This window comes from Dipodomys merriami, unplaced genomic scaffold (genome assembly GCF_024711535.1).
Source record: "Dipodomys merriami isolate MVZ:Mamm:240054 unplaced genomic scaffold, mDipMer1.0.p SCAF_6, whole genome shotgun sequence".
Taxonomy (NCBI): Eukaryota; Metazoa; Chordata; class Mammalia; order Rodentia; family Heteromyidae; genus Dipodomys; species Dipodomys merriami.
In genome coordinates, this window is record NW_027206179.1 from 1,130,617 (window position 1) to 1,156,214 (window position 25,598).

At 55.3% G+C, this 25,598-nt stretch overlaps 4 protein-coding genes across 12 annotated transcripts in view; 1 reads left to right on the forward strand and 3 right to left on the reverse strand.

Annotated features, from left to right (window-relative positions):
* Window positions 1-9,464, reverse strand: part of Smarca4 (SWI/SNF related BAF chromatin remodeling complex subunit ATPase 4) — a 73,265-nt gene extending 63,801 nt beyond the window's left edge. For all 6 annotated transcript variants that reach the window (XM_070002237.1, XM_070002240.1, XM_070002239.1 and 3 more), the window contains exon 1: window positions 9,335-9,464. The gene's annotated coding sequence lies outside the window, so the exon portion shown is untranslated. The remainder of the gene's footprint in view (window positions 1-9,334) is intronic.
* A 7,308-nt stretch (window positions 9,465-16,772) lies between these two features.
* Window positions 16,773-19,529, reverse strand: Timm29 (translocase of inner mitochondrial membrane 29). The gene is made up of 3 exons (XM_070002246.1): window positions 19,451-19,529; window positions 18,638-18,844; window positions 16,773-18,562 (listed from the first exon to the last, which is right to left on the reverse strand). Exons 2-3 carry the CDS (start codon window positions 18,732-18,734, stop codon window positions 17,874-17,876), a joined length of 786 nt encoding a protein of 261 aa, XP_069858347.1. The 5' UTR covers window positions 18,735-18,844; window positions 19,451-19,529; the 3' UTR covers window positions 16,773-17,873.
* Window positions 18,899-22,998, forward strand: Yipf2 (Yip1 domain family member 2). The gene is made up of 8 exons (XM_070002245.1): window positions 18,899-19,122; window positions 19,477-19,637; window positions 19,723-19,803; window positions 21,116-21,203; window positions 21,742-21,858; window positions 21,947-22,113; window positions 22,197-22,379; window positions 22,457-22,998. Exons 1-8 carry the CDS (start codon window positions 19,092-19,094, stop codon window positions 22,556-22,558), a joined length of 930 nt encoding a protein of 309 aa, XP_069858346.1. The 5' UTR covers window positions 18,899-19,091; the 3' UTR covers window positions 22,559-22,998.
* Carm1 (coactivator associated arginine methyltransferase 1) overlaps window positions 22,983-25,598 on the reverse strand; it is a 38,564-nt gene continuing 35,948 nt past the window's right edge. For 2 of the 4 annotated variants that reach the window (XM_070002242.1, XM_070002244.1), the window contains 6 exons: window positions 25,244-25,381; window positions 25,079-25,168; window positions 24,588-24,700; window positions 24,432-24,509; window positions 24,221-24,289; window positions 22,983-24,067 (listed from right to left, as the gene is read on the reverse strand). In XM_070002242.1, the coding sequence (XP_069858343.1) occupies window positions 23,928-24,067; window positions 24,221-24,289; window positions 24,432-24,509; window positions 24,588-24,700; window positions 25,079-25,168; window positions 25,244-25,381 (628 nt within the window). In that variant the 3' untranslated portion in view covers window positions 22,983-23,927. Of the gene's footprint in view, window positions 24,290-24,431; window positions 24,510-24,587; window positions 24,701-25,078; window positions 25,169-25,243; window positions 25,382-25,598 lie in introns of all 4 variants that reach the window. The other 2 variants (XM_070002243.1, XM_070002241.1) reach the window with 2 other exon arrangements.

Here is a 25,598-nt window from a genome sequence, read left to right on the forward strand (position 1 = left end):
CTTGGAAATTCCACCTTCACAACAAGCAGCAAAAAGGCTGGCTGAGGACATGGCTCAAGTGGTAGAGTGCCAGTCCAGTTAGCATCAGGCTTAGCGGTCAAACAGTGGTAACCACCCAGCTATATCAAGGCTTCCTCATTTCAGTTAACTGGGACTGGCTCACAGGAAGGAGGAAACGATCTCCCGCTACTACAGGTGTTCACAAAGGACCCAAGTCAGGATCAACCAGACAGAAGGGATGTGTGGAGCTAGGCTCGGGGAAGTGGCACAGGGCCTGTCTGGCTCTTCCATTCCCCCTGCCTGGGCTATGTAGGGGCCGGCTGCAGCCTATGCCACTTCACTGGCATACGCTCATGCGCTCTATGAGCTCGCCGCGTGGCTGGGGCTGCAGCTCAGAGAGGAGCACTAGCCTAGGTGCATCGCCAACACTGAAGGAAAAACAAACAAAACTGTACAGTACCACAGTGCAAGCGGACTGCCAGCCTAGAGGACCAGGGCACGGGGGTGTGCCCTGAGGGCAGCCAGGTGCCATGGGAAGCCACCCCAGCAGGCTTGTGGGCAGAGGAGGGAGGGACACACAGCCCAGTACTGGCTTGCTGTGTAGCCTGTCGTGAGGCTTCGAGTCTGGCTCTGGAGAAGGAGAGGGAATGGAGGTAAGGGTGACAGAAAGACAGGAGTCAAAAGTAACAAAGTGTCCAGCATTAGAAACTGAAAAAGGAGGCTGGGAAGGTGACCTAGTGGCAGAGTGCTTGCCTAGCAGGCATGAAGCTCCGGCTTCAATTCCTCAGTACCACAGACACAGAAAATGCCAGAAGTGGCGCTGTGGCTCAAGTGGTAGAGCGCCAGCCTTGAGCTGAAGAGCTCAGGGACACGGCCCAGGCCCAGAGTTCAGGCCCCATGACCGACCAAAAGAAAGAAGAAGAAAAGAAAGAAAGAAATGGAAAGAGGCAGTCACAGCCAGAGGCTGGGGCGCAGGCCTGTCATCCCAGCTACTCAGCTGAGATCTGAGGATGGCAGCTGGAGAACGCAGCCGCTGAGACTCATTTCCCAAGTAACCACTAAAAAGATGGAAGTAGAACTGTGGCTCAAGTGGTCGAGAGCAGTCTTGAGGGAAAGAGCTTAGGGACAGCACCCAGGCCCTGAGTTCAAGCCCCAGCACGGCACACACGATCACACACGCACAGAGCGTCAGGGTGGAAGACGCCGGCCCCTCCCCCCAGGCTCCCATGTCACAGGTAAGGCAGAATCTGTCCTGCAGCACCTGCTTCCTGTGCCAGTAGGGCATGACCAGCTGGCAAAACAACTCGCAACTGACATTATTCAATCAAGCCCATCCTCCTTTCTGAGGCTGCTGAACACATGGGGCAAACCCACACTGTTCCAAAAGGGACACGTGCAAAACTCAAGACCCAGCCCTGGCCAAGGGAAAGTTCTAGAAGTCAGTCAGCCCTCAAACGGCAGTCTGAAGGGTCCAGCACTTATCAAAATCCCTTCCTTGCTCCCTACCTCCTCTCCCTTTCCCCATCTCTATCTTTCCTCCCCTTCCCTCTTTCTTCCTTTCATATCTTTTGAGACAAGAGTCTCACTATGGAGCCAAGGCTGGCCTCCAAAGCAAATCCTCCTGGCCTCCATCTCCCAAGGGCAGGTACGCCAGGCGGCCTGCACCACCCAGCCCTGACTTTCCCCTGGGTGCTTCTACATAGGAAATGGAGGGACAACAATGCATGCCCCCTCCACACTGTCCTGTGAAATTCGATCTCCCAACAAAGCCAGACTGACCTCCCTCCTGAAGCAGAGTAAGGCCCAAACATCCAGGCACCGGTGGCTTATACCTGTGATCCTAGCTACTCAAGAGGCCAAGAGGGAGTGGAAGAATGAAGGTTCAAGGATAGCCCAGGCAGGAAAGTCCAGAAGACCCTATCTCAAAATAACCTGCAAAAAGCTGGGCACCAGTGGCTCACGCCTGTAATCCTAGCTACTCAGGTGGCTGAGATCTGAGGATCACGGTTCAAAGCCAGCCTGAAGAAGAAAAGTCCGTGACTCTTATCTCCAATACACCACTAGAAAACCGGAAGTAGCGCTGTGGCTCAAGTGGTAGAGTGCTCACCTTGAGCTGAAGAGCTGAGGGACAGCAGGGCGCAGGTGGCTCACGCCTGTAATCCTAGCTACTCAGGAGGCTGAGATCTGAGGATCGCGGTTCAAAGCCAGCCTGGACAGGAGAGACCGTGAGACTCCCATCTCCAGTAAACCACCAGAAAACCGGAAGTGGCGCTGTAGTTCAAGTGGTAGAGCACTCGCCTTGAGCTGAAGAGCTGAGGGACAGCGTCCAGGCCCAGAGTTCAAGCCCCACGACCCACCAAAAAAAAAAAAAAAAAAAAAAGAGCTGAGGGACAGCGCCCAAGCCCAGAGTTCAAGCCCCACAACTGACAAAGATAAATAAATAACCTGCAAAAAACAAGGCTGGAGGCATGGCACAAGTAGTAGAGCCCAGCAAGTACAAGGCTCCGAGTTCAAATCCCTATACCACGAAAACAATCCGGATCCTGAGAAGTTCCTAACCACAGCCTGCAGTTAACAGAAAAGCCACAAAAATCACTGGCCACAAAATTAACGAGCCTGATACTTGGATGACATTGGGAGAGGGCAGCCAGTGCAGTCCACTGATCTCAGCCTCCACTCATTCCCCACAGTCCCCCAGCCCAATACTGTTACTTTCCTTTCATTGATTCTGTTTTTCCTTTCTTTCTTTCTTTCTTTCTTTTTTTGCCTGAGCACTGTCCCTGAGCTTCTTTCCTCATGGCTAGTGCTCTACCACTGAGCCACAGCGCCACTTCCAGTTTTCTGGTGGTTTACTGGAGATCACAGTCTCATGGACTTTCCTGCCCAGGCTGGCTTTGAACCATGATCCTCTGATCTCAGCCTCCTGAGCAGCTAGGATTACAGGGATGAGCCGCCAGCACCCAACTTTCTTTTTTTCCTTTTTTATTGAGCTAATGTTGGAACCCAGAGTCTCATGTATATTAAGCACATACGTGTGCTTACATGTGAGCTACATCTCCAGTTCTTGTGATTTAAGGGAAAAAAAAAAATTCAGCTTCTGAGCCAGGAACTGGTGGCTCACACCTGTAAGCCTAGCTACTCAGGAGGCTGAGATCTGAGGATCATGGGTCAAATCCAACCTACACAAAAAGGCCATGAGACTTTGTTTTCTGGGATTTTTTTGTTTTTGTTTTTGTTTTTGTAAGTTGTGGGGCATGAACTATGGGCCTGGTGCTGTCTCCCTCAGTTCTGCAGCTAGCACCCTACCATTTGAGCCATAGCACCACTTCCAGCTTTTTCTGCTTATATGGTACTAAGGAATCGAACCCAGGGCCTCATGCATGCAAGGCAGGCACTCTACCACTGAGCCACCTTCCCAGCCAGTCCATGAGAGACTTTAACTCCAATTAACCACCAAAAAATGCCAAAGTGGAGCTATAGATCAAATGGTATAGCATAAGCCTCAAGTGAAAAAAGCCAAGCAAGAGTATAAGAACCTGAATTCAGTGCATGCGTGCATGCACAAACACACACAGGCATACACACAAAGCCAGAAGCTGGTGGCTCATGCCTGTATTACTACCTACTCAGGAAGCTGAGACCTGAGGCTCACAGTTGAAAGCAAGACTGGAAATGAAAATCTGTGAGACTCTTATCTCCAACTAATCACCAAAAAGCCAGAAGTGGAGCTATGGCTCAAGTGGTAGAGTGCTACCCTTGAATAAAAAAGCTCAGGGATAGCATCTAAGCTGACAACTAGGGGCTGGAAAGGTGGCTCAGTGGTAGAGCACTTGCCTTGCATGCCAGAAGCCCTGGGTTCGATTTCTCAGCACCACATAAGCAAAAAGAAAAAAAAGCCGGAAATGGTGCTGTGGCTCAAGTGGTAGAGCACTAGCCTTGAGCTGAATAGCTAAGGGACAGCGCCCAGGCCCAGAATTCAGGCCCCACTACCAGACCCCCCCCCAAAAAAAATAAAATAAATAAATAAATAGACTATACAAACACACCCCTTCTTGTCCAGTGCTTTTGGTAAAATTAAAAAGTTTAATTTGCCAGGCACCAGTGGCTCACACCTATAATCCTAGCTACTCAGGAGGCTGAGGTCTGAGGATCGCAGTTCAAAGCCAGCTTGGTCAGGAGAAGCTGTAAGATTCTCATCTCCAGTAAACTATCAGAAGTCCAGAAGTGGCGCTGTGGCTCAAGTGGTAGAGCATTCGCCTTTAGCTGAGGGGCTCAGGAACAGCGTCCAGACCCAGTGTTCAAGCCCAACAACTGACAAAAAAAAAAAAAAAAAAAGTTTAATTTTTTTGGCTGGGGAGCATGGTTCAAGCAGTAGCGTGCTGGCCTAGCGAGTGTGAAGCCCTGAGTTCAAACCCCTGGAAGATAAAAAAACAGTACATGGATTGTTTAGGATAAAATGCAGGTGTACTTCCCTGGCCAGCACCTTACAAAACAGGGCAAAATGTGCCACCCATCGCAGTCCACCACGGCGCTGTGGGAATCCGAATGGGTGACAGCTGCTTTCTCTTTTGCAGCACTGGCGATAGAAGCTTGGGGGTACCAGCAGCACTGAGCCGCACCCTCAGCTTCGGACCGCTGTGTAGTACAACTTGCAGGCAGGGTCATTTTGTTGTTCATCTTTGCAACCCTACAAAGTGGGCATGCCTACTGTCCCCTCTTGCAAGCAGGAGGCTAGAAGCGATCAAAGCAGAACAAGCCCTGGTCCTTGGACCCTCCACGGAGGCCAGGTCCTGGGCTGGCCCAGGCAGGAAAAAGAGGGCTGGGCGCATGCCAGGGAAGACCATTCACACCACGCATTTTCAGTTAGGTGAAGAGCTCCTAATGTGCCACTGGCAGCCCCAATAACTAGATGGAAAGCAGCCAGCACAGCGGAGGACTTACTACGTGCCAGGCACGGGGATCCCTAGCTCTCTGGGGCAACAGGACAGAAAGCGGCAAGGCCAGAGTCAAGGCCGGGCAGCTGACTTGAGAGCCTCTGGACAAGGAAATACCCTTGGACCTTTGTTTCTTCACTTGCACAATGAAGGGTTAGTACCAGACATTCATCCCCAAAGGCCCACTCCCTCCGGCTTCTGAACAAAGGATAAAAGGCCTAAATACAAGTTGTGGGGGGCCCACAAAGGGTGGCATAGGCATGCAAATAACCTGTGAATAAGCACCTGCATTCACATGACAGCCCCTGCCACAGCTCCGATGTCAACTCCCCTGCTCAAAGCCCTGCCAGATCAATTCACCTAAACCGCCTGACTCCAAGTGACTTCAGGTGGCAAGTGAAGAACACGGTTCTCCTAATTAGGTATGCATTGATTTTTGGGTTGTTTTTTTTTTCAGGTCAGGCCAGTGCCAGTGGCTCATGCCTATAATCCTAGCAACAAAGCAGGTTGAGATCTAAGGATTGCGGTTCAAAGCCAGCCTGGATAAGAAAGTCTGTTTTATTATTATCTCTAATTAACACCCCCAAACCAGAAGTAGAGCTGTGGTTCAGTGGCGGTAGCCTTGAGCAAAGAGCTCAGGAACACTGCCTAGGCTCCAAGTTCAAGCTCTAGAACGAATCCCCCCTCCCACCCACACCCCAAAAAACCAGAAAAATCAGAAGCTGGGTGCTGATGCCTCACACCTATAATCCTATTAGGGAATCTGACTGAAGACTGCTGTTCCAAGCTACCTGAACAGGAAAAGTCTGTGAGATGCTTATTTCCAGTGAACCACCAAAAATGCCGAAAAGCGGAGCTGTGGCTCAAATGGTAGAGCAGCAGTATTGAGCAAAAAGCCAAGTGCAATTTCAAGGTCCTGAGTTCAAGGTGCAGTACAGGTACAGAAACGCATGCACACATATACATGTGCAAATGCACACACGCAGAGCAGACTTACACCTGAAGAGGCTGAGATCTGAAGAACCATGGTTCAGATACCAGCCTTGGAAGTCTGTGGGACTGTCTCCAAAATAACCAGCAAAAAGGCATCAAGGCGCTGTACTCCTAATGACAGACAACAGTTGAGCAAGGAGACTCGGAAATCTAGAGGGCCTGAGTTCAAATCCAAGTATTACCAAAACAAAATAAATAAAACAAAAGAGGCTGAGTAGGGGCTGGGAAGGTGGCTCAGTGGTAGAGCGCTTGCCTTGCATGCATGAGGTTCGATTCCTCAGCACCACATAAGCAAAAAGAAAAAAGCCGGAAGTGGCGCTGCTGCTCAAGTGGTAGAGAGCTAGCCTTGAGCTGAAGAGCTGAGGGACAGCGCCCAGGCCCAGAGTTCAGGCTCACGACCGGACCCCCCCCCCCAAAAAAAGATATGCCCATGCTAACCTCCCTTTTCATGTACACACACACAAGCCCCCTATATACCAGAGCTGGAGCTCTGTACCTCAAAATTTCCCTTGGCTTCTTCACTCATGTCTGTTGCTCTACCACTTGGGCCATGTTTCCAGAGCAGATTTTTGCTGCGTAATTAGAGACAAGAGTCCCACAGACTTTTCTGCTCAGACTAACTTTGAACCAACATTCTCAGATCTCAGCTTCTTGAGTAGCTAGGATTACAGGCATGAGCCACTGGTGCCAGGACACATCTTGTCTTAACCCCGGGCAACCACCATAAAGACAGACACCTGCTCATACCTGTTTCACAGGGGAATCAACCAGTGCATGGTTTTCGTAAGGTTAAGGTAGCCTCTAAGAGAATGAATTAGAGGGATGTGATTCCAGAACTAGCACTCCTCATTTCACCCGATACACAAACCATTACACCTCACACTTCATGAAGAGAAGAGGGGCAACTGTGCCTTGGAAACAATGGCTTACAACGGTCAAAGAGGACGCTTGTTACTTGCAGTCCCTGTGCGAAGTTCTTTACACAACTGCTCACTTTACCCTCCCAACAACAATCCTCATTCATTCCACCAATAGCAGCTTATTAGGACCCAGGATATGCTAGGCCCAGCCACGGTCCCTGTTCTGATGGCCCAGAGAGTGACAGCTACTTGGCAAATGCAAAGGAGTAAGTGCGCCAAAGGGGACCAATGACTGCTCCAACGTGGGTCCAGGAACACTAAAATACAAGCCTAGAGGCTGGGAATGTGGCTCAGTGGTACAGTGTTTGCCTAGCACGCATGAAGCCCTGGGTTCGAATCCTCAGTACCACATACAAAGAAAAAGCCAGAAGTGAGTGGCACTGTGGCTCAAGTAGTAGAGTGCTAGCCTTGAGCAAAAGAAGCTCAGGGACAGTGCCCAGGACCTGAGTTCAAGCCCCAGGACTGGCAAAAAAAAAAAAAAAAAAAAAAAGTAAAAGTAAAAAATAGAAAAAATACAAGCTTAGGGCTGTAGATGGAGTTCAGTGATAAGAGTTTGCCTAGCAAAGAAAGTACAAGGCTCGCCAGACGCCAGTGGCTCACACCTGTAATCCTAGCTACCCAGGAGGTTAAGATATGAGGATCACAGTTCAAAGCCAGCCCAGGGAGGAAAGTCCATCAGACTCCTATCTCCAATAAACCAGCAGAAAACCTCAAGTGGTGCTGTGTCTCAACTGGGTAGAGGGCTAGCCTTGAGCTGAAGAGCTGAGGGACAGTGCCCAGGCCCATAGTTCAAGCCGGCGATGGACCAAAAAGAAAAAAAGAAAAAGAAAGAAAAAAGTACAAGGCTCTAGGACATCCTCCCTGAGTTTGAATGAAGGCCTCCTCCTCCAGGCAGCCTTCTTGATCTCCGGCTTACACACACAGTGTGTAAGAACCCTTACACACTATGTGTTGTTCTCACAGGGTGGTCCACCTGCTCAGAGGCTGAGCTCTTACTTAGCATGTATAAGGCCCAGAGTAGACCTTCTACCAAAAAGAAAAAAGAAAACTATTCCCCTATTTACAGCCTGTCCCCCTACCAAACTGGACAAGCTCCTGACGAACCCAAAAAGATTGACACACACACCCCTTTTTGTGTGTGCTGGTACTGGGCCTTTAACTCAGAGCCTGCTCACTGACCTTCATCTTTTCCACTCAAGGCTGGTGCTCCACTGCTTGAGCTACACCTCTACTTCTGGCTTTTTGGTGCTTACTTGGAGATCAGGATCTCACTGACTTTCCTGCCTGGGATTGGTTTCTGGTTTCCCAAGTCATCCTCAGATCTCAGCCTCCTGAGTATAGCTAAGATTACAGGTGTAAGCCACCTGGCCCAGGCAGGATGGGACTGTACTCACATTACCAACCTTCCCCAACTCCTAACTGTGAAGCGAAGATTCTCTTCTGCCAAGACACTCAGAGACATTAAGCAACTAGCCTCAGGTCACACAGCTGACAGCCATCGTCAACGATCAAAACGTAAAACCACACTGTCAATTCAGAGTGAAAACTGGCTTCATATTCCTGAGAGGTGGCCCTACCTAATTCCATTCCTACTTTCTCCTAGGGACTTATGGGGGAGGGGGGAGGAGATCAAAGATTCCCGTCTTCTTAACCAGCACGAAAATTTGCCTGAGACTAGTTTTTGAGTAAAAAGCTTTAATCTAGAAAACCAATTGGGAAGGGGGGGGGGATCACACACACACATACACACACGTACACACACAATGCTTTGAGTCCACGGCTCCCCCGCCCCCGTCCTCCCCTCCTCGCGGCCGACCCCCTCCCCCTTTTTGAGCAAACATTTTTAAAGTCACTCTCTGCAAACGGAATGGGGGGGGGGGAGTTTACTTCCCTTTCCTCAAAGATCTGCAATACTGCACATTTTCTCTTTGTATTCGATTCGAGGCCTGGCTGACCCGAGGGACTTGATTACAGAGTCCGAACGCAGGCCACACGCGGGACACAGGCGAGGCTCTCGCTACCCGAGGCCGGCCTGGTAGCCTCGCCAGAAAAGCGACCGCGCCAGCTCGGACCCGAACCGCGCGAAGGCGGAGCGGCCGCGACGCCCGGCCATTGTTGGAAATCGCGGCCACCGAGATGGAGACCGGGGGGCGGGGAGGGAGGAGAAGCCGGGGCACAGCAGGCCCAAGTGGGGGCGAGCTTTGTCCACGACCCCGGCGGGCGCGCGCGCGGCCTCCACGCGGCCCGGGCCCCGCGCCCCGCCGGCCCCGCGGCCTCCTGGCACTGGGGGCCGGCGCCGGGGCCGCGCGCACGGCGGCCGCCCGGCTTCCTGACCCTCGGGCGCCGCCGTACCCCGGGCCCCCGGCTCCCGGCGCGGGCGGCCCCCGCCCCTCCCCCGCGGCGGCCGGCTCCATTCAAACCGTCCCCGCCAGCCTCGCCCCGCGCTCTCCCCCCCGCCGCGTCCGCCCCGCGGCCCGCGTTCCTTACCCCGAGCTGCTGCCGGCTCCGCCGCTTTCCCGGAGCCGCCCACACCCCTCCACGCGGGGCCGGGGGCAGAGTGGGCGTCTCGCCTCTCCTCACGAAACAAAGAAGCCGTCGCCGACGCCGAGCACGGGGGGGATGGGGTGGGGGGGAGGAAAAAAAGCCCGGCGCGCGCGCCCGCCGTCCTCGCCCGCCCCCCTCCCTCGCGCCGCCCGCGCCGCCGCTGCGCGCGCACTCGCCACCTCCCTCCCCGCCACGGGCAACCTCTTTGGCTTCCGCCGTCCGCCCCAGCCCGTGCGCGCGCCGGCACGCCCTTCCGCTCCGAGTGCGCACGCGCCACCAACCCAGAGGCAGGAGGCATGGGCGGAGCCTAGTGGTAGTCCTCGCGCCTGACGCCCCGCCCCTCTTTCAGGCCCAGCCCCGGAAGGACCTGCGCTTGCGCACGAGCGTCCTCAGCCTCGGGAACGGGAGGGCCCCCTCTCCCCCGCCCCCCTCCGCCGAGCATGCGCAGAGCGGTCGCCACTGCGGTGGCGTCCAGAGCCGGGGGAGGGGACCTGGGTGGTCCTGGCGTCCACCGGGGGGACGGTCTGCGGGTCGGAGGGGCTCCCGGGGCCATTCGCGAGGCCACCACCGAACAGAGCTGGCCCAGGGCGGGCCTGGGAACCGCCGGGGAGGCGGGGCGCGGCGGGGCCCGGCCCGGCCGCTTCCCTCTGCAGAACCTGCCGGGCGCTGGCTCCCGGGCGCACAGCCCGGCTCCCGGGCCGCCGCGGGGCTCGCGGTCCGGGGGAAGCACGAGAAATAAGCAAGGGCCTCGGAAAGGTTACACTAAGAGATGCTGCGGAAGACGGGGAACCCGGGAGCTGGCTGCGGTGAGGGCGGGGAGGCATGGTTCGAAGCCAGCCCGGACACCAGAACGTTCCCCGGCGGAGCTGGGCTCGGGGTGGAACGCGTCTTCCATGAAATAAGGCTCAGGGACGGCGCCCGGCCCGAGTGCAAGCCCAGCACGGGCAAAAAAATAAAAATGCAAGTGTTGGGCTCTCACACTCCCCGGCCGCCCACCGCACCTGCCCCGCTCCCCGCACCGGGCGCTTCCCGGCCCTGCCTTTTCTTTGCCAGACCTTGGGCTTGAACCCAGGGCCTGGGCGCTGCCCCGCAGCTCTTCAGCTCAAGGCTAGCGCTCTACCACTTGAGCCACATCCCCGACCCCTCGTGGTTGGTCCCAGCCTCCTTTCCCCTTCACGTGGCCCAGGTAAGCTCAACTAATGAGGTGTGTCTCACTGCAGTTAACGTGGCAAAAATACTGCCCCATTCTTTTTTTCCAGTGTTAAGGATATAATTCAGAGGTCGCTCATGCCCTTTTACAGTTGAGCTATTCACCCCCTCAGCCCAGATACAATTTTGATCACCAGGACTACCAAGTAAGGATACAGTGAAGGCACTGCTGCCCTCCATCTCTGCTAAATACTAACACTGTGTGTGCGTGCGCGCCAGTACTGGAGCTTGGACTCAGGATATACAAGGTCTTCCTCATGGACTGAATTCTGGTGCCTTAAACATCCAGAACTGTGATATAACATTGAATCAAATAGTCATAATTGGGATTGATCTCAATATTATAAGCAATAGGATACTGTATTTGCATTTCCTGTAAATTTGGAGAATAGGAAAAAATACTTAAAGGTCAGGCTTTCATTTCATATTTTCATATTTATGGCATACTGTAAATATATAGCAATACCCAAGATGAACCAATGAATTCCTACTTCTTTCAGCATTTGAAAATATTTCCAAGAAGTTGGGGGTGGGGGGGTGTTGTTTTGGTTTGATTTTTGCTTTGTCAGTCGTGGGGCTTGAACTCAGGGCCTGGGCACTGTCCTTGAGTGCTCTGTGCTCAAGGTTAGCACTCTACCACTTTGAGCCACAGCTCCATTTCTGTTTGTTGAGTGCTTCATTAAAGAGTCTTGTGGGGACGTTTCTGACCAAACTGGCTTTAAATGGCGATCCTCAGATCTCAGTCTCCTGAATAGCTAGGATTAGCTGTGAGCCACTGGCACCGGGTCCCCTTATATTCTGCCTTTCCAGATATATTCTCCTTCCTGACCTCCCTCCCCTGACCTCATGCTAAAGCAGAAACTAAGCCTAGTAGATGGTATCTAGGTGATGTGGCAGAACAGGTTGTTCAGCGCTGAACTGGAGGAACTGGAAGGGGTGGGGACTAATCTAGCGTTCTGGGAACTCCCTGCAGACACAGGATGGATCCTTTTCCCAGGGGAAGTGTCCCTCCATCCTGGCTCAGGTCAAGACCGCCCCCCTTTGAGATTGTTCATAAATTCTGAGGATTCTGGAGGAATGAGGTCTACATAAGTGAAGGCAGGCATTCATGTTCACATAGTCTAGTGAGTACCACTGCTGCATTTGTTTACCTGTTTTCCCTCCATTTCTGTGACCCCTCCCTTTGCCCCCCACAAAGACAGATAAAGGAACAAACAAGACAAAAAGAAAACAAACAGAAAACAAGGAAAAAAACTTTTTCCATTCCTGGAGTTCCTTTGGATAAATACATGGCTTTACATCATAAATATTTTTTGGGGGGTCCGGTCGTGTGGCCTGAACTCTGGGTCTGGGCGCTGTCCCTCAGCTCTTCAGCTCAAGGCTAGCGCTCTACCCCTTGAGCCACAGCGCCACTTCCGGCTTTTTTCTTTTTGCTTATGTGGTGCTGAGGAATTGAACCCAGGGCCTCCGGCATGCAAGGCAAGTGCTCTACCACTGAGCCACCTTCCCAGCCCTACATCATAAATATTTTATAGGAACCAAAGGCACTGTGCCTTCTTCGTGTTCCTCCCCTCACACTTGAGTTTTTAGTTTAGTTAATGGCCTGATTTTGACTTTTTTTTTTTTTTTTTTTTTTGTCAGTCGTGGGGTTGAACTCTGGGCCTGGGCACTGTCTCTCAGTTCTTCAGCTCAAAGCAAGCACTCTACCACTTGAGCCACAGCACCACTTCTGGTTTTCTGGTAGTTTATTAGAGATAAGCGTCTCATGGGAGCCGGGCGCTGGTGGCTCACACCTGTAATCCTAGCTACTCAGGAGGCTGAGATCTGAGGATCGCGGTTCAAAGCCAGCCTGGGCAGGAGAAACTGTGAGACTCCTATCTCCAATAAACCACCAGAAAACCGGAAGTGGCGCTGTAGCTCAAGTGGTAGAGCGCTTGCCTTGAGCTGAAGAGCTGAGGGACAGCGCCCAGGCCTAGAGTTCAAGCCCCACGACCGACAAAAAAAAAAAAAAAAAAAAAAGTCTCATGGACTTTCCTGCTTGGGCTGGCTTTGAACCTCGATACTCAGATTTCAGCCTCCTTACTAGCTCGAATGACAGGCATGAGCCAAGGGTACCCAGCTTTCTTTGACTTTTCTAGGGGATGGGATTGAACCCAGGTATTGAGGACCAGTCAAGCATTTTATCACTGAACCACTTTCCCAGCCCTTTTTATTATTTAGTTACTTATTTAACCAGTCCTGGGTCTTCAACTCAGGGCCTGGGCACTATCCCTGAGCTCTTTTGCTCAAGGCTAGCACTCTACCACTTTGAGCCACAGCACCACTTCTGGTCTTCCAGTGGTTAACTGGTGATAAGAGTCTCATGGACTTTGTTGCCTGAGCTGGCTTTTATCTGTGATCCTTAGACCTCAGCCTCCTGAGTAGCTAGGATTTTAGGTGTGAGCCACCTGCGCAGCTTCTCTGAGCTTTTTTGTATAAGGCTAGCACTCTACCTCTTGAGCCACACTTCCACTTCCAACTTTGTTGCTCGTTAATTGGAGATTAAGTCTCATGGACTTTCCTGCCTCCTGAGTAACTAACAGGTGTGAGCCACTGGCATACACAACCTGAGCTACTTTAAAGCTTTAATGAAGTGCCCAGCCTCAGGTATTTTATTATAGCAATAGAAAATTAATACACCAAGTAATCCTAACATCTGCTGCCCTCCCCCCACTTCTCCAGCCACACCCAAGTAACTCTTACACTTTTTCTTTGTCAGTTGTGGGGCTTGAACTCTTGGCCTGGGCGCTGCTCTTCAGCTCTTTTTTTTGGTCTTTGTTTAAGACCAATGCTCTACCACTTGACCTACTGCGCCACTTCCTGTTTCTGATGGTTTATTGGAGGTATGAGTTTCATGGACTTTCCTGCCTGGGCTGGCTTTGAACCGCGATCCTCAGATCTCAGCCTCCCCAGTAGCTAGGATTACAAGCGTGAGCCACCATTGCCTGGCGCCCCTCTGCTTTTGCTCAAATCTAGTGCTCTACCACTTGAGCCACAGCGCCACTTCTGGTTTTCTGGTGGTTAACTGGAGATCAGAGTCTCACAGACTTTCCTTACCCATGATGCTTTGAACCGCAATCCTCAGATCTCAGCCTCCTGAGTAGCTACGATTACAGGTGTGAGCCACCAACACCCAGCTACACAAACATTTTCACACTTACACAAGTATTCTTACATTAGCAATGCTGAGATTTCCTTCCTAGAAATCAGAACTTGGGGTGTCTTCTCCCAGATGTTTCCACTGTCAACCTTTGGGGGACAGTATGCTAGCCTAGTAACTGTGGACAAATCCCCAAAACACAGAAAAAAAAATCGATCATCAATTCCAAGGAAAACAACTTGTAACAGAACTATAGTCTTCACATCACAGGCAGCTAATTTAACTAATCCTTTTTCCACAGATGTTTTCCATATCAGCCCTAGCCCAGGGGCAAAGAGTTCAAGAAATAGCTCACAATTCCAAGCAGGGCAAAGGTGGCGCTCTAGCGCCCTCTGGTGTCCACTACAGAGAACAGGCTCGGATAGCTGGCCGTACTCACATCAAGTAGCCAAAACCACCCAGTCAGCTCAGAAAGTAACAGGGGGGCCAGGCACTGGTGGCTCACACCTGTTATCCTGCCTACTCAGGAGGTTGAGATCTGAGGATCAAAGTTCAAAGCCAGCCCGAGCAGCAAAGTCTGAGACTTTATCTTCAATGAACCACCAATAAGCTGAAAGTGGAACTGAACTGTTGCTTAACATTAGAATGGTAGGGGTAGAACAAAAGAGCTCAGGAACAATGCCTGTGCCATAAGTTCAAGTCCTAGTACCGCACCCAAAAAAAAAAAAAGTAACAACAGGTCCTTCTGTAGGAGAATGGTTACATAAACATCCATCCAAGAGGGGCACTGGTGGCTCATGTGTGTAATCTTAGCTACTCAGGAGGCTGAGAACTGAAGATCATGGTTCAAAGCCAGTCCAAGCAGGAAAGTCTATGAGACTGTTTTTGTTTTTCTTTTTTCCAGTGGGTTGTGGGGCTTGACCTCTGGGCCTGGGCACTGCCCCTCAACTCTTCAGCTCAAGGTGAGCTTGCTACCAGTTGAGCCACAGCGTCACTTCGGGTTTTCTGGTGGTTCACTGGAGGTAAGAATCTCACAAACTTTCCTGCCCAAGCTGGCTTTGAATGGTGATCCTCAAATCTCAGCCTCCTGAATAACAAGGATTACAGGCATGAGCCACGGGGATCTGGCCTGTGAGACTCTGATTTCCAATTAACCCTTAGAAAACCAGAAGTGGCACTGTAGTTGAAGTGTTAAAGAGTACTATCCTTGAGCAAAAGAGCTCAGGAACAGCACCCAGGTTCAGAGTTCAAGCCCCAGGACAACCAAGAAAAAAATCCATCCAGGCAATGGAATACATTCAGAAATAAAAAGAAATGTCATCTTCTCCCACAGGAAGACATGGAGGAACTTTTTTTGTTGGTTACAAGACTCTGCTACCTGAGTCACAGCACCACTCCAGTTCATTAGTCTCACGGACTTTCCTACCCAAGCTGGCTTTGAACCAGGATCCTCAGATCTCAGCCTCCTGAGTAGCTAGGATTACAGGCATGAACCACCAGGGCCCAGCCAATGGAGGAACTTTAAATGACAATTTGCTAAGTGTGAGAAGTCAATCTGAAATGTCTGTCTGATTTCAAAACTCTGATATTTTGGGTCAGGCGACAGTGGCTCACCCCTGTAATCCTAGCTATTCAGGAGGCTGAGATCTGAGGACTGTGGCTCCAAGTTGGCCTGGGCAGGAGTGTCCATGAAACTCTTATCTCCAATTTACCATCAAAAAGCCAGAAGTGGAGCTGACCTTAAGTGGAGCTGTGGTAGATCACTAGGCTCAGGTCCTGAGTTCAAGCCCCAGTATGGGACACATAAAAACAAAAAAACAAAGTTCAGTTGCCTGGGATGTATCCCTGAAAGTGGATTTTATTTGTGTGTGCGTCATTTGGGCTGCATCCATTCCAGCCTCCTTTTTTGGCCTCAGGTGATTTTAAATCCTGATCCTACACAAGTGGCTGGTTGTCATGGGAGTGAGCTGGAGGGAAGACTGCTTTGGAGCCAGTTCCCACAAGAAGGCCTCAGGTGCTTGGTTCGCAAGCTTAAAGCTTTAGTGTTGAGGTCTGGAGGCCTCTCCTCGCACACACAGCTAACTTCCGTGGACAGACCTAGTAGGATGAACCTAGCACAGAATCCACGCAGGCTCTCAAGGGCAGCATGGACCCCCAGGACAACCCTGAGAAGTGTGCCCTAGGCCCAGACGCGCACTGAGCAACTCCAAGTCTACAGAAGGGCATGTCCAGGTTCTATGCAAATTCCAAGCCCTATTTATAAGGGACTTGAGGAACTGCACATTTGGGTGTCTCAGGCTATCCTGGAACCTGGCTTTACTCCATCCCTATACTAGTATTGGGACAAGCTTCCAGGGCTAACTAGGTGGACCTGCCCCTCCCAGAAGGGGGCTGGAGGTCTTCTCAAAGGGACAACCTCCCTCCCTCCAGGCTCCCTTGACAACCACGTAAAGATGCATACATGCTCCCACCATCCACTCCACCTATGCACATGCGTGGGAAATGCATGCATACATTCATGCAATTTAGAGGCCTGCTAGTTTCACTAGAACAGCAAGACAGGAGTGCCAATTCCTCTTATCAAGGCTCTGGCGCCCTCTGCTGGTCTTCCTAAGCACCACAGAAGGAAGTATTTTCCCACCAAGGGCATACCAGAGGACTTTTAGACTAGCTTAGGAAGTGTAGATTCTACCTAAATAGGAAGAGCGTTTTGTTTTGTGCCAGCACTAGGGACTAAACTCAGGGCTAATACACTGTCCCTTAACTTTTCACTCAAAGCTGGCGCTCTAGCACTTGAACCATAGCTGCACTTCTGGGTTTTTCTTGATGGTTAATTAGATAAGTCTTACCCTTTCTACCCAAGTTGGTTTTGAATTGCCATCCTCAGACCTCAGCCTCCTGAGCAGCAGGAGGTTTACAGGTGTGAGCTACCAGTGCCCAGCAATGTGGGTGTGTTTCCGTGTGTGAAGTCTAGGTTCCATCCCCAGCAGGCCAAAAACAAAATAACAAAATAGGTAACAATAAAGACAGCTGTTCCATCTCACAGTTTTATTAGCCAGGCAGAAGCTCCCAGATGACACAAGCAGTCTCATCCTAATAGTTTTGCTTCAGGTTGTTATGTCATGACCATAACCCAGCTTAAGTGCCACCTACCATCCACTGCCTTCTTCCTTTCAGGGTCTCTGCTGTACAACACCAACAGAATCGACTTTCACATCAGAACAAGCCACTTCTAATCACTGGCGCTGCACAGTCAGTAAGATCAGACTGATGTGCAAAAAAGCCTCTTACAAGCAGTCACACCAATTTTGATTTCTCGTATTTGTTATGGCCTAGCAGACGCAAGGCCCCTGGGTTCTGGTTCAGTCCCCAGATTTAAAAAAAAAAAAAATCTGAAACCAGACATGATGGTGCATGCCTGTAATCCTAGCTACAAGCAAGGAAGGCTGATGCGGGAAGATCACTTGAGCCCATGAGTTTGAGACCAGCCTAGATGCCACAGAAACCTTATTCTCAAAAAGTCAAATATACACACACACAAAGTATAAAGAAAGTACAAATGGTCTTAGGACTCACTTGACCAATGTGGTATGTCTGTTGGGGGTCCCATAAGGCCTAAAGATCCAGGCATGGTGATCATGCCCACCTATGATCCTAGCACCCACGAGGTGAATCAGGAGCTGCTCAAGTTCAAAGCCAGCTCAAACAAACATCAAATACAGGTGAAAATGGCAAGGAAACTAGATGTATCTGGTGGGGAACCGAGTTACTTTGATAAAAATGCACTGGGCACATAAATGGGCATGTCAAAATGAAACCTCCATCTGCAAGCACTTGTAGATATAAATCAAGTAAAACCAAATAGGCTCCTATTGTTTTTGTAAAGCTGAGGATGGAACCTGGGACTTCAGGCACGCCGAATCACATCCCGCCTGAGAGAATCGCTCATGTAAAAGGCTCATTATCAGCTACCCTTCCACGCCCTCCATCCTTTGCCCAAGACCAATAAGGCTCTGAAGTAGCTTCAGCTAGCGAGACAAGGCAGAGGCGGCACGGGGGACCTGCGCCTACAACTGATCTGTCTCCTCAGCTTCACCCCTCTGCCCAGCAGGTTGTCAGGGATTCCCCGGGGGTTCACTGGGCCACCTGCGGCAGCACCAGCGAGTCAGCCTCGCTCAGGGCGATCCGGTCCTTTCTCTCCTTCTGCAGCACCTGCTCCTCCCACAGCGCCTGGTCCACCTGGTCGTCGGTGAGCACCACGGCCCGGTATTTCTCGTCGAAGAGCCGCTCGTTGGCCTCGGAGTGCAGATGGTTCCGCCCGACCACGCGCAGGTGGGCGGGCAGGTGGAGGAACTCGTCGTCGTTGACGTCGCAATCGCGCATCCGGGTCCCCAAGATCCACCAGCGCCCGGCGAACCCCACATCCAGGATTCGGCCGGGGAAGTCGACCCAGCGGGGCTGCAGGTAGCGGCAGCGGGCTTGGTAGAGGCTAGCCTGAGCGTCGAAGGGCGCCTCGTACACGAGCGAGCACAGTCCCAGGTTCACGTGGCGCAGGCGCCCGCGGCCCCGTAGCCACAGCAAGCGCTGCACGAAGGTCTCCGAGTGGCGGTTGCGCGTGGCCGGCGCCAGTAACAGAAGCGACCCCGACGCGTCCAGCAGCGCCTCCTCGAAGGCCTCTTCGCCCGGCGCTAGCGCGCAGCAGGTCGCCGCGCCGCCCAGCAGCCCCACGTAGAGCGCCGCGCACCCGGGCCGGGCCCGGGCGGCCGCCGCCGCGTCCCGGCACGCCTCCGTATAGTCCCGGACCAGCGCGCGCGCCCAGGCGCCTGAGGGGAGAGGAGCGCGGTGAGAGCCGCTCGGCGCGCCGCCCCCGCCGCCCGCCGCCCGCCGCCGCTACTCACCCAGCCGGCCCCACACGCGCGGCTTCGCCGCCGCCGGGTCAACCGACGCCGCTCCGTGGCCACGGGACCAAAACCTCCTCACAGCGGTGGCCGCCATGCTCTTCCGGACGGGGAGTCCCGCCTCCGGGGAGAAACGACCCGGTGCCCGGAATAAAAGGCCCGCGTGGCCTCTTCTGCGCAGACGCCCAAGCCGCCGGATGTGGAATCCTGCCGGAAGAAAATAGCGAACGGACCGTCGCCGGATGTTGACGGCAAGCGCCGGAGGGCGGAGCTCCGGTCGGGTGGGCGGGCCGCGCAAGCGCACGGAGCCCCGGCCACGCCAGCTTAGGTAGCCCAGGTGAGGAAGCTGGGGCGCACCCGCGCCTTCGGCCCCCCGCGCGTGTGGCCCACGACCTGGCAGGGTCTGATCCGCTTCTGTGCTCAGAGCGGGATGCGGTGACGCCTCTGAACGACCATGGCAGCGGCTGCTGAGCTGGCCTTCCACGGTGAGTGCGGCCCCGAGGTGCCTGGGGCCCCCGCCGCCCCGGCACGAACCTAACCCGCGGCCTCCAGGTCGAGTGTGCCGGGAACCCCCAGAGGCCGGAAACCCTGACCCCAGACCGGAAACAACCCGGGAGCGAGACCCACCTCACCCCCAAAGCCTCCTGTCAGTCACAGCCCGTGAGCCCATCCCAGGAGCACCCCTCAACTGCACATCCACCACAGAAGGGAACAGAGGCCCCCTTTCCCACGCCCCCAAACAAGATGACCATAGAAAGCAGAGTTGTCTCGGCCCCACCTCCATCCGCCCCCCCCAAAAAAACCCGCACACACCTGTACTGTTTTCCTCGCCGCTGTAGAATTCGAGGAAGCCACTAATCTTCTGGCCGAGACCCCAGAGGCAGTCACCACCAGGAGTGATCAGCTGAGTCCACAGGGAGGTCACGTGACTGTGGCCTTGGGCTCCAGTGTTGGCTACAGAGCCGAGGATGAGCTGGAGGAGGAGGGGGACAAAACAGCGGTAAGCCCTCTAGCTCGCCCATGCCCTCCCATGCCCGGGCCGAGCTAAAGCTCTAGAGGCCGGATCTCAAAAGTTCCTTGTGCAGCTCCTACAGGAAGAGAAGCCCCCGCCGGGATTCTGGACCTTTGGTTATTATCAGAGCTTCTTTGATGTGGACACCTCTCAGGTGAGGCCCAGGATGCTGCTGGGAGAGGCCCCAAGGGAGTCCCACTTGGGATTCAGCTCCTATTGACATTCCCACACCTGGGATAGGCACTGGTGGCAGCTACAGAACAAGCTCCTCCTACCCAGGCTGAGAGAAGGAAGTGCTTTTTAGGGTGTGGTGACCTGGGCTAGGGGGGAACACAAGGATGCGCACCATCTGGTGTTAGGTAAAGAAAGGGTGGGGAGTGGCGGGCAAGGAGTTTCCCAACCTTCCAGAACAGCATATGCAGAAGACCAAAGCGAAGCCGGGCGCTGGTGGCTCACGCCTGTCATCCTAGCTACTCAGGAGGCTGAGATCTGAGGATCGCGGTTCAAAGCCAGCCCGGGCAGGAGAGACCGTGAGACTCCTACCTCCAATAAACCACCAGAAAACCGGAAGTGGCGCTGTAGCTCAAGTGGTAGAGCGCTCGCCTTGAGCTGAAGAGCTGAGGAACAGCGCCCAGGCCCAGAGTTCAAGTCCCACGACCGACAAAAAAAAAAAGACCAAAGCGAGAGGAGGCCTGGATAGTCCAGGAGACTAGCTGCCACTGGTTGGTCAGTGTGAGGTGAGGGCCAGGAAAGTAGAAGCAAGGTCACAAGAGACCAATCACAATCTTTCTATATATACATTATACAGATATACACATTACACATGTAGGTGTACTCATACCAACTACATCACATGTTTATACATACCATGTGCATATACTATTATATATTGCATAGTTTGGTGTATATACAGTATATAAGTATGTATATGTAATATATTTTTTTTGGGGGGGGGCATCCGGTCATGGGGCCTGAACTCTGGACCTGGGCACTGTCCCTGAGCTCTCCAGCTCAAGGCGAGTGCTCTACCACTTGAACCACATCACCACTTCCAGTTTTCTGGTGGCTTATTGGAGATAGTCTCATGGACTTTTGTGCCCAGACTGCCTTTGAACCAGGATACTCAGATCTCAGCCTCCTGAGTAGCCAGGATTACAGGTGTGAGCCACTAGTACTGGGTTGTACATATGTATTTTTTTGAGCCATGGTCTATATGTTGCCCAGGCTGATCTTGAAAGCCTAGGCTCAAAAGTTTCTCCTGAATATCTGGGAAGACAGCGTGTACCACCATGCCCAGTCTGCTAAGGTGTTGGGAGTTTGGGTTTGATTCCAAGAGTGATGTGAATCAGCAGTTGGGGTGGGGGGAGGCTGAGATCTGAGGATCATGGTTCAAAGCCAGCCTGGGCTGAAAACTCAGGGAAGAGCTACGGGTGAGATTACAGCCTGGCTCCTCCTGTGCCCTCCAGGTCCTGGACCGGATCAGAGGATCACTCATGCCCCGGCCCGGTCACAACTTTGTGAGACATCATCTGCGCAATCGGCCCGATCTATATGGTGAACTTGTGTTTGGCTCTTTGAACTATTCAAGCCCAGCTTGACGTGGGGGTCTGGCCAAGGCCTTGGAGGCCAGGGAGAGGTGGAGCCACTTTGGCCTTGCGGGGAGAAGGTGGAGGGCTGAGGCTCTGGGATGGGAACGGGCTGAGCTGCAGCAGCATGGTCTTTTCTGGGCAGAGGATCTTCGTAAGGGCTTGCTGGGGTCCCTCTCGCCCCATGGGAAGTGAATCCAGAGGCCAAGTGTAGGCAGAGAGACGATTTACTGACAGACAAGGGGTGGGTGGTCCCTGTGGACAGCAGGAGGTGGCACAAAAGGTGGCTGGAAAAGCTCCCGACAGAGGTGAGCAGGGCTTGGGCCCACTGCACCCCAGCAGTAGAGTTTTGCCATTGGGATGTCAGAAGCAAGAGCGCAGGGGCCCTGGAACGTGCACAGGCAGGATGAGCCAGCACAGCCCTGGACGGGACCACCAGGAAGGAGGCTGAGGGAGCTGGCCCGTCGAGGCTAGCCCCCAGGACTCTGCCCCTGCGCCGCACACAGGCTCCTTCTGGATCTGCGCCACCCTGGCCTTCGTCCTGGCAGTCACAGGCAACCTGAGCTTGGTGCTGGCACAGAGAAGAGACCCCTCCATCCACTACAGCCCCCAGTTCCACAAGGGTGAGCAGGGCGGGCGGGCGGGTGGGCTGGGCTCCCAGTGGTCACAGGTCCCCCGGGGGCAGGGCCGATGGGTGCTCTGTTCCCCCAGTGACAGTGGCCGGCATCGCCATCTACTGCTACGCGTGGCTGGTGCCCCTGGCACTGTGGGGCTTCCTGCGGTGGCGCCAGGGCATCCGGGAGCGCGTGGGGCCGTACACATTCCTGGAGACCGTGAGCATCTATGGCTACTCCCTCTTTGTCTTCATCCCCACTGTGGTGAGTGGGGCCAGTGGTGAGGGGTGGCGGGTGCTGGGGCACCCCCCTCCTGACCCAGTGCTCAGTTGCCTGCGTCTCCCCAGATCCTGTGGCTCATCCCCGTGCCGTGGCTGCAGTGGTTCTTCGGGGCGCTGGCCCTGGCGCTGTCCGCCTCTGGGCTGGTGTTCACCCTCTGGCCTGTAGTCCGAGAGGACACTCGCCTGGTGGCTGTGGCGCTGCTGTCCACGGTGGTGCTCCTCCACGCCCTCCTGGCCACGGGCTGTAAGGTACAGGCTGGGGATGGTGGTGGAGCCAGGCCGGGCAGGCCTTCTGGCTGCGCACTGACTGGAGGGTCTCTGTGCAGTTCTACTTCTTCCAGCCGCTGCCCGCCGAACACCTGGCACTGCCGGCGCCAGCCGCATCCCTGTCACCAAACATCCTGTCCCCCGCCACAGTGAAGGTGTGAACGTGCAAGATGAGGTGCCCTCCTTGCTCTGGGAGTGCTCCAAGAATTCCTTCAGGCCGAACCTATGGAGATGACGCCGGTCCTGCTCCCGACAAGGATCGGGACTCCCTGGATCCCTTGAGACCACTCTGCTACTCTCCAGACTTTTCTTACAAAGCAAACACTTTTATTTTCTATGCAAAGATGATCCAGAGAATTTTATAAAGGCAGGGCACTCGCGGGGAGGCCTGGGCAGCCACGCAGCCTTTGCAGAGGGCAGGCCCAGGCCCCCTCTTTCCCCCCTGGCCTGCTGGTGGCCTCCTGCGTTCCCTGACGGGACCCCACGAAGCCCAGAGGGTGGCTCCAGATGGCTGGCCAGCTTCTGAGAGGTGGGGTGCTGGGAGCGAGGGAGGAGGGCAGAAGAAGAAAACTGCCTGTGCTGAAACATGTTTCCTCGTTTATTTTGCTTTTCTTTCTTTTGTGAGGGGGGCAGGGTAGGTGGGGGGGAGGTCCCTGCAAAGGTCTCTTCCCGGAAAGGGGGGACCTAAATGCCATCATGGTGGTAGGGACTGGAGCGTGTGATTGTGGAGGGAACAGAGAGGCGGGGGGGGGGGGGGGGGGGGGACGCCTTCCATGACACATCCTTGAGGTCCCATCAGCCCGGGGCCGGCGGCGACCTCCCCTCCGGGCCGCCGTTCCCGCTGTCGGTGGAGGGGTCGGCAGGGGAGGCAGGGGCGGGCCGAGGACGGAAGGTCTTCAGATAGCAGGGGGTGGGTTGTACATTCAACTGTGAGGTGAACCCTTCGGTGGGGAGGGGTCCCGTCTGCACTGGGCCACCCCTCCCCACGGAGCCGGGGACAGGGGCTGCTGACTGCGCCGGGCCGGCCGGGCTCTCCGAGGGTCTGTGGATTGACACTGGTTCTTTTCGTAAAAAAATAAAACTAAAAAAAGCAGCATGTCACACCCATGGTGACCACGGTGGCCTGGTAGTTGGAGGAGAGGGCCCGCCGGGCTGAGGCCGCCTTCCCACGGGAGATGGGGGGCAGGGGGGGACGGGAGTGGAGCCGGGCCGGGAGGGGAGAGGGGGGAGGGCGGGCAGCCGATTCCCTCCTCCGGGCCCCCCCTCCCCAGGCAGAGCGGAGCTGGAGGGAGGAGGGGCTGGCCCGGTGCCCCGGGTACATCAGGGCAGAGCCAGGTCAGGCCGGAGGGCAGGCAGGAGGGGGGTCCCCTCCCCCCGCCGTGATCTGGTGTAAAACGTGGCAGCCACGCGCGCTCGGGGCGGGGGAGGGCGGCGACGGTGTGTAGAAAAAGAGTCCCCATGGCACGGAGGGCGTGGCCGGCGTCGCCCGGGCGTCATTTGGTTTCCTGGTGCGGCCAGCGCGCGGCGCGCCTAGCTCCCGTAGTGCATGGTGTTGGTCGGGATGGACATGGGCGACGCCATGGAGATGGCCGGGCCGCCCATGGTGAACTGGCTGTTGATGGCGTAGTGGGCGCTGGCGCCGCCGCCGCCGCCCTGGGCGCCCGAGGAGCCTGTGGGGCAGGCCGCGGGCACTGAGGGGCGCTGCGCCCCCCGCGCCGGCCCGGCCCCCCGCAGCGAGCGCGCGCGCAGGCCAGGCGGCAGCCCCCCGCCCGCCGCCGCCGCCGCTGCCGCCGCCGCCGCCGCCGGCCCCGCCAGCCCGTTACCTTGGACGATGCCCGTGCTCATTATGGAGCCCATCCGGGAGTGCGTGTGATTCACGATCCCCGTGTTGGCTGCACGGCGACAGGGGCGCGGGGACGAGGGGGCGGCAGAGAGGGAGGGGGAGAGGGCATCGGCGTCACCCCCGCCCGCCCGCCCGCCCGCGACAGAGCGAGGCAGACAGCGCGCGCCCGACCCCGCCCGGCCCCCACTCACCTAAAGGAATCAGGTTGTTGTGGCCCACGCCGGAGCCGCCGGCGATAACACTGCTCAGGTCGTAGGCGGCCGGCATGCCTGCGCGGGGGCGGGGCGGTCAGGGGCGGGGCTTCCGGGGCGGGGCTTCCGGGGCGCGGGGGCGGGGCAGGGACTCACCGGCCACGGCCATCCCACTGCTGAGGTTGTAGGTGCTGCCTGTGTTCCACATGCTCTCCGAGGGGGACGTGTAGTGAGAGCCGGGCGGGGGCGACGGCGTGGTGCCCGTGTACCTGCGTGGGCACGGATGGGCACGGGTGGGCAAGGGCGCGGGGCAGGGCGGAGGGGATGGGGCGGGGCAGGGATAATGGGCGGGGCAAGGAGGAAGGGCGGGGCCGGCTGGGAGGAGGGGGCATGGATAATGGGCGGGGCGAGGAGGAAGGGCGGGGCCGGCTGGGATGGGCGGGGCAGGGATAATGGGCGGGACAAGGAGGAAGGGTGGGACCAGCTGGGAGGAGGGGGCATGGATAATGGGCGGGGCGAGGAGGAAGGGCGGGGCCGGCTGGGAGGAGGGGCATGGATAATGGGCGGGGCGAGGAGGAAGGGCGGGGCCGGCTGGGACGGGCGGGGCCGAGCGGCTGGGGCGCCGCCTAGGGCAGGGCCCCTCCTACCTGAAGAAGGGGTTCTTCAGATCCAGCAGGTTACTGGACTTGGAGCCCGTCTGGTCCACCTGGGCCACAATACTGATGTCGTAGCTCTGTCTGTGGGGGCAGGGAGGGGCTGTGAGGTGGTGTGGGCGGAATGGACCCCCACCCCACCCCCGCGGCAGGGCGCACCTTTTGTTGGCAATAAGCAGACATGTCCCTGAGAGCGTGTCCCCGGCCTTGGCGAACAGCGGTGACTGGAAGAGACACCGGACCTGGTACCAGTGGGTCAGGGGCTCCGTGGGGGCCGTGGACAGCCACACGGTCATTCTGTCGGGTACAAACAGGCACATGCTTGCCACCATCCTGCTTGCCTCGAGCTCGCCCCAGATTCCTGCCCCTAGGCAGGCCCAGGCACACACAGGGACTCACACATGTACCCACGGGGTCCGGGGACGCCTGTGTGACCAAACGACAGGGCCAGGAAAGAGGGGTATTCAGAATGGGGTAAGGATCCCCACACACAGAATGGAACTTTTGCCTGAAA

What these genes read in the sequence shown, in the direction of transcription:
- Timm29 (XM_070002246.1), bottom strand. Translation starts at nt 18,734, where the DNA reads ATGGCGGCCACCGCTGTGAGGAGGTTTTGGTCCCGTGGCCACGGAGCG. An exon ending in GCGCGTGTGGGGCCGGCTGG is followed by an intron (nt 18,563 to 18,637) that starts GTGAGTAGCGGC and finishes CTCTCCCCTCAG; the next exon opens with GCGCCTGGGCGCGCGCGCTG.
- Yipf2 (XM_070002245.1), top strand. Translation starts at nt 19,092, where the DNA reads ATGGCAGCGGCTGCTGAGCTGGCCTTCCACG. An exon ending in TTGATGTGGACACCTCTCAG is followed by an intron (nt 19,804 to 21,115) that starts GTGAGGCCCAGG and finishes TGTGCCCTCCAG; the next exon opens with GTCCTGGACCGGATCAGAGG. An exon ending in CAGCCCCCAGTTCCACAAGG is followed by an intron (nt 21,859 to 21,946) that starts GTGAGCAGGGCG and finishes CTGTTCCCCCAG; the next exon opens with TGACAGTGGCCGGCATCGCC.